A 7,986-nucleotide genomic window follows, 5' to 3' on the forward strand; every position below is an offset into this window, starting at 1 on the left:
ACATACGTGACCAATTTCTCCATCGGTCGTAATACTCAAATCCTCACAAATTCATTTCGTACATTAGAAATTGACGCACACCGTCACCCGTTGGCTTTATTTAAACAACGACACAAAACCAACACAACGCACCTTGTACAACCGTACAATTCTACATAAAGGTAGACTTTTCTAACAATTGGGTTCACACGACCCATCACCACATCTTGCTCCAACCTTGAGCATACGAAGAATTTTTAACCTATCCTTCATCACTTCGAACGAAACGTTTACCACAAATTTCACAAACTTTATTCTTGCAATCCTCCGATTGCCATAGCTTGTCACATTTTCACCTAGTCACTCATGTACCTAAGGGTTTCTATAGGGTACCCTAAGTACAATGTAACCGCAACACCATCGGAGTCGAACACCATGCTAGTAGGTATGAAAGAGGCACCTAACACCGTGTCACATAGACTCCATTACCAACATACGTCGAGATCAAACACTCGATCTCAAGGGTTCTATCCACCCGACGAACCTCATGGTTCACCATCTTCAACACAAAAGCGAACACGCGCTCATAACCGAACACCAAATCCCATTCCCGTGGCTTGGTAGAAACGTTTCCCAAACACTAAGGAATGCTTGGTTGCACCAAGTCTTACTCCCTTCGTCCGCCAATCAAAACGTCACCATAGGGAAATTCCACTAGGAACGTCACCCATAACAAAATATGTACAACACAACGCTTCAACAAACTCGTACACAACGACACATAATAAATATTCAAAAGACATATTTATTAAAACGAAACGTACCTTAACGTCTCCTTGCGTCATTCGCCGCCGCCAACTCGGGACAATCCGGCTTGCGATGTCCCTCTTTATGACAATAGTAGCACATTCCGTCATCACTTCTCGGCATTGTGCACTCCCATAACGTGTGGCCCCTAACACCACAATTAAAACATCTAGGCGAACGAGAACTCGTCGTACCTTTGTCCACGTTACCCATACTCGCACTTGCACCCTTATTTTTCTTACTTGGGGCGCAGTACGAATCAACCCTTCTCTTACTCGGAGCATTATCGATTATCTCCCAAGGATATGGCTCAAAACCCTTAGCCACGGCAAATAGCTCGGCAAACGAGTTCACTTGCCCAAGGCTTATCTTCCCACGTAACTCATCATTTAAAGCCTTACGAAAGTCTTGCATCAACAACCTTGTTATTCACATACTCGGGTCAAAATCGCGCCTTAGACATAAAGGTAGCCCGTAGAGTATTTAGGTCCATAGACCCTTGTCTCAATACGCGTATCTCCTCACGCATCTTGTCAAGTCGGCTTGCGTTTGGAATTCTTCAAAGAATTCCTTCTTAAAATCGCCCCATGACAAACTCATGAACGGTTCTTCGCCGACCGTATCAATCTTAGCATCCAACCAATCTTTAGCACCATCTCGCAACAAACTAGTAGCGATTCTCGTCTTCTTGTCCGGAGGACACTCACTTGTACGAAAACATTCTTCGATCGTCGAGACCCAACGAGTACTCACTAACGGATCCGGTTCTCCATGATACATAGGTGGTTTAGTCGCTCGAAACTCCTTGTAACTAAACTCCTTCTTACCATTACCCCGAGGATCGATTAGCCTTCTTTCGAACTCTTCTCGGATTGTTTTCACTTGTTTTGCAACCTCGGCCTCAACCCTAGCCGCAAACTCATCGTCATTCGTCTCGATCTCGTTTCACGTCGTCATTCTAAGGAATGCAAACAATTAGTCCACGAACGTATAAAACCACACGCACCGAACCGCCCCATCTTGCTCAACACTCGTTGTACATCACTTATTAGGCACGATTTGCACCCGTAATAAGGTTTGCAAGTCCTTATTACGCACACACGCAGTATCAACTTGTTAGTACAACGACTATCTTGGTTGATGATATTCGCAACGCAAACAATAACAAAACACAACGCAATAGTATATTAATAATATCCGCATATTAATATAAACGTTAGCCCACCTACAATTAAGGCACTAACCAAATTTCCATTCCGACCCGTACTCCCTACAAGTCCCGCAACAAATAAGCGCACACAAAATTCTAAGTCTAGGCACCTATCTCAAGTCACCTAAATCCCTTAGACCATGCTCTGATACCACTTGTAACGACCCAACCCGTTATCCGACCAAAAACACGCAAAAATAATAATAATTGTGGGACAGTACATCTGGACGGCGTCCAGCTAACTGGACGGCGTCCAGTTCTAAAGGGCTGGACGGCGTCCAAGACCTTTGGACGGCGTCCAAATGAACTAAAACATTCTGATCAACTTTACAATTTTATGCGAGCGGAAAACCCGCTTCCCGACACTTTCACACGAAAATACTTTCACAATATGTTATAATAATTAAAACTAAGAGTTTTCCACAATAAAACCGAGTTTTAGACACTGGGCCCACATCGGCTGTTTTACGACTTTCGTACAAATTTACGAGTTTTCGACCATATGAATTTTAACACAAAAACGAAGACCGAGTATGGTGATTGGGGATACGCTACCCAATCCTAATCAAATCCAAAAGCACGTCTTCTAAGCAACTACGCAAGTCCTCTAATTCCCACGCTTACCCGAGCCACCGCATCCATGCATATCAATAAAAATGTAAACAACGAGAGGGTAAGCTAATGCTTAGTGAGTGAGAATATACTACATACATATATATGCATAAAATGAATACGCATCGCCAACACACAAATAGTAAACACATACCGTAATCCGAGCATAACTAAGCAATGTTATACCTAACGTACCACCAAGCCAAAATCCGTAAGATTAGCTACAACATACAATAAGTATATATACGCATATACAAGATACATACGAAAATACAACAAGGTTAACCCCTTAACCTTAAACCCATGAAGGTTGGCCGAACAACCCGAGCCTTAGTGAATTCGTACAATCCGAGATTCACTTCTTTCACCACTTCAACAACCGAGGACGGCCGTACTATCCGTGCCTTAGTGAATTCGTACAACCCGAGATTCACTACTTCATCAATAAGATGACCGAACAACCCGAGTTATCATGAATCCGCACAACCCGAGATTCGCTACCTCATCAAAACCCACATCATCGGGGTTACTCAACCGTAACTCAATACCAATCCCACTACATCGGGATTATATAACTCCATATCACAAGTCCATGTGATAACGTACACACGAAGTGTGCACCTAGCCAAAGGTGGTCAACCAAAACGCACAACCGTGCCAATTGGACTTATTACACAAGCCCATCAAATCCACCTATATATGAAGTGAGTTCTATAACCGAGAACCACTTCACCCGACCCGCACCCATCCTACACATACATATGCACATAGGATATTAACACTCACCTTGCCGCCTTGATGAATGCTACCGAAATAATCCGCAACCTGCCAATGGAAAGTACCTATTCCATTATTACAATACAAACAACACACTTAGGGTGGATTTACAAACCAACTCAAAACGACACTTAGTGCAATTTCGACCCATTGCACTTCCAAGCACCAAACCGCGCCCAAACTAACCAATAATCACTAACACAAGTGAAAATGGTCATAATACACCGATTGTACCCGAACACAAGTGTTAAACACTTGTCTTACCCAATTTGACACCAAAACCCTAATTTTGACCCATCTCAAAATTAGTCAACCAAACACACCCAAAAGTGTTCCAACACTTCCATAATCACTAAAACTAGTGATTAAACCCATTATCAAAGCCTAATCAAGGCCAAATCGTCAACCAACCCAAAACCCGCCAAGTTACAAGAATAACTAGTCACCATAAACCCATTTCATCATCTAAGAGGGTTTCACAACAAATCAAGCTCAAACCCTAACTCGAATATCAAATCTAACAAATGAAATTCGGAGTTTGAACTTACCAATACTACCACCACGTAGCCGTGAACGAGATGAACAACTTTAAAACCCGAGCTTTGGTGAGAATCCGACTCCTTCTTCTCCAAATCAAGCTCTCTCTCTCTCTCTAAACCCTTCCTCTCTCTAGATACAAGTGTCTGAGTGAAAAGAGCATGAGGATAAAATAGCCAATGGATCAGTTTTGTGGCTCATAAACCGACCCTCAAGTGAAAATACCAAAATACCCCTTATTAACTCAAAATATCACAGCTGGCCCAACAGACCAACTGGACGGCGTCCCACAATCGGGACGGCATCCAGTCTTTCTCTACTGGACGGCGTCCCCCAAATCTGAACGGCGTCCCGAATAACATAACAAGGCTGAAACTGAAACAGGGTCTTACATGAACACCCCTAGTTAACTTGTTAAAAATTGCATCTTATTTTTAGGATGTGGAGTTTAATTAGAAAAGATTTTATTATTAATTACGGAGTATTATTTTTATTACTGGCAATATATTGATTGATTTTATTTTATACTAAAGAAATATTTTAGAAAGTATCGAAATATAAAAATAAAAAAAGCCGTTCATCACATGGAGAATCTTATTATACTGCTACTAGTATCATATCATATCTGACCTCCCATCTCTTCCACACACTCACTCTTTACTCACCATTTCTTCTGAATTTCATCAATTTCAAACTCTACTTTAAATTCAATGAGCCCCTACGATTCTTCAGTCTCCGGTGCCGGCACCGTTGCCGGAGCCAGCTCTTCATCCTCATCCTCATCCTCTGCTTGTTCTTCCTCCACTAAACCACCCGATCAAATGGACCACCTACTCGCCGGCGCCGGCTACAAAGTCCGGTCGAACGACCTCCGTCAAGTCGCTGAACGTCTCGAACACCTCGAAACTGCCATGGTCAAATCGTCAACGGTTGAGTTCTCGGAACTTGTAAACGACGCCGTTCTTTATAATCCTACCGACCTTGCTTCCTGGGTTGACTCGTTACTCACTGAGTTAAATACAAATCAAACAGTATCCGTACCTGTACCCCATCATTCGGATCCACAATATAATTTCAATTTCAATAATAATAATAATATTGATAATAATAATTACATTCACGTGTCTCAACAACAAGTTGTTACTCCGTTAGAAGAAGACGCTAGTATTCGGTTAGTACACGTGTTAATGACGTGCGCTGAAGCCGTCCAACGTGGCGATCTCTCACTGGCTAGTTTGTTAATTGATGATCTACAAGCTTTGCTCGGACGAGTAAATAGCGCGTGTGGTATCGGTAAAGTCGGGAGTTTTTTCGTTGACGCACTTAGTCGGCGTGTAGTAAACGCGCCGCAGAACGGTGCCGTTTCGGTGGATTTGTCAGCTTACGAGAATGAGATACTATACCATCATTATTATGAAGCCTGTCCTTATTTAAAGTTTGCTCATTTCACTGCTAATCAAGCTATTTTAGAAGCCTTTGACGGTCAAGATTGTGTCCACGTCATCGATTTTAATCTAATGCAGGGGTTACAATGGCCGGCATTGATACAAGCCTTAGCGTTGAGGCCCGGTGGGCCGCCCTTGTTGCGCCTCACCGGGATTGGTCCACCGTCTCCTGATGGACGTGATTCATTACGTGAGATTGGGCTCAAGTTAGCCGAATTGGCCCGATCAGTGAACGTGCGATTCGCGTTCCGTGGTGTTGCGGCCTCACGTCTGGATGACGTGAAGCCGTGGATGTTGCAAGTTAGCCCGAAAGAGGCTGTTGCGGTGAATTCTATAATGCAATTACACAAGTTGTTAGGACCGGATGACCCACGTGGGCCACCTATTGATTTGGTCCTTGATTGGATTCGTGATTTGAATCCAAGAATTGTAATGGTTGTGGAACAGGAATCGTACCACAACCAACCAGAATTCTTGGATAGATTTACAGAGGCCTTATACTATTACTCAACAATGTTTGACTCTTTAGATGCATGCACAGCTTTACCCGAGAAGACCCTAGCTGAATTATACATACAACGTGAGATTTGTAATGTCGTGTGCTGCGAAGGGTTAGCTAGAGTTGAGAGACATGAGCCATTGGTTAGATGGAGGGATCGTTTGACTAGTGCCGGTTTTGCACCGTTACATTTAGGGTCTAATGCGTTTAAGCAAGCCCGTATGTTATTAACCTTGTTTTCTGCTGAAGGGTATTGTGTTGAAGAAAACGAAGGGTGTTTGACCCTCGGATGGCATAGTCGTCCCCTTATTGCTGCCTCGGCTTGGCAGGCTATTCCAAAGCCAAGCCTGGCAACGGGGATTGTATCCCCATCCCCATCTTAATATCTTAATATCTTAATAATAATGTAATAGATAGATAGATTGTCACATATTGTGAAGTTGTAACTATTCATGCAAATTTACAATCTTTACATTCATTTTTTTTTTTCTAGCTTAATTTACATTTGAAGCTAGTTGAATTTAACCGGACTAAATTCAATTGATGTATTGAAAATATACATTGACAACAATCAATTCATGTATAATTTTTGTGGAATTGTCTAATATAATGATGGATATATGACTAGTAAAATTAAGAAACAGAGGTCGTTACAAGTGTTATTTCTGAATACGGGAGCAATCTATAAGTGTGAGATCTGAATTGATGATACCTTTTGGGCTATAAAATTAAAATGTGACCCAGTAAATCTAATATCAGGCTTCGGCCGGACAGTACATCATAAATAGACCATTATTTTATTACTAATGTAATGAACTAAAAATTGTTTGTGTAGTTTTGTTTAGGTTTTGCTTAGGTTAAATTGTTCTCGTACTTGGCTGAGGTTAGTTGTAGCATGTAGGTCGGTTTGGTTGAACCGTTTAAACCGAACACCAAATCAAAATCAAATTAAAAAAATCCAAACCGACTTTGTAAAATGGTTTTTGGATCGAGCGAAACCGAAAACTGAATTCAAATTCGGTTTTCGGTTCTGTTTTTGGGTTTGAAATTTCTAAATTTGGTTAACAGAAAACCGAATATAAAATCGAATTCAATTTGGACGTTATTAAATAAAAATATTAAGTTATTAATATTATTGTATATATGTGTTAGATATAAGATTTGAGTAGATAGTTTACCTTTTTAAGTCAAACAATGTTTACTCAGATTTGAAATCCTATTTAAATTATTATTTCATATTTTTTCTAAATTCTACTATACACATTCTTGTACATATAATCAATTCAAATCAATTTTCTCTTGGTTATTGATTTTGTTTATTTTTTTTTATATAATATGTACTGTATTATGATATTATATAAGTTTATTGTATCTTGTAAATTCGTATATATACGTTGTGGTAGGATCAAGGGGAAAATAACCAATCAGGGGGAAGCGGGAGGAAGCAATTTTTTTTTTCATTTTTTGAAAAAACTTTGTTCATGAACATTATAGATTAGATGAAAATATGAACATTTAATAAATACATTTTGTGATAAATGTTTTTATCTTGGCGAAAAAAACGCTCGAAGAAGTCATATATAACAATTATCGTGTTTTTCGAGTGTATGTTGAGGTTTTAGATATTAGAGTTTAGATATTAGGGTTTATAGGGTTTAGATATTAGGGTTTAGAAATTTAGGGTTTAGGGTTTAGATTTAGGATTTAAATTGAGTTTTTAACACGAACGGTTTAGAGTTTAGGGTTTAGGGTTTAGGGTTTGGGGTTTAGGGTTTTGAGTTTTGAGTTTAGGACTAGACCCAAAACACCAAACCCTAAACCCTAAACTCTAAATCAGGCTAAATTTTACTTCACAAAACATGAAGAAGAAAAAAAACGTTAACATTCTTCACGATCAATATTATCTTGAATGTTATTTTTGTCGATCGTTTTCCCGCCTAAATAATAACATTCATCACGAAGTGTCTTTTTTAAATGTTCGTATTTTCGTATGATCTTGATGCCTAAAAAAAATTCCAAAAAAATGAAAAAAAAAATATTTGCTTCCCCCCGATTGGTTACTTCCCCATTAATCCTGCCCCTATATACGTTTGATTACATATATTAGTTTAGTATGATAT

At 40.0% G+C, this 7,986-nt stretch overlaps 1 protein-coding gene across 1 annotated transcript; it reads left to right on the forward strand.

The window, feature by feature from the left end:
* The first annotated feature begins 4,579 nt into the window (after window positions 1–4,579).
* Window positions 4,580–6,253, forward strand: LOC139904240 (protein SLENDER RICE1-LIKE 1-like). The gene has a single exon (XM_071886182.1). The coding sequence runs from the start codon at window positions 4,633–4,635 to the stop codon at window positions 6,247–6,249; it is 1,617 nt and encodes a 538-aa protein (XP_071742283.1). The 5' UTR covers window positions 4,580–4,632; the 3' UTR covers window positions 6,250–6,253.
* Window positions 6,254–7,986: the final 1,733 nt, after the last annotated feature.

The sequence above is a fragment of the Rutidosis leptorrhynchoides genome, chromosome 4, assembly GCF_046630445.1.
Source record: "Rutidosis leptorrhynchoides isolate AG116_Rl617_1_P2 chromosome 4, CSIRO_AGI_Rlap_v1, whole genome shotgun sequence".
In the NCBI taxonomy this organism is placed as follows: Eukaryota; Viridiplantae; Streptophyta; class Magnoliopsida; order Asterales; family Asteraceae; genus Rutidosis; species Rutidosis leptorrhynchoides.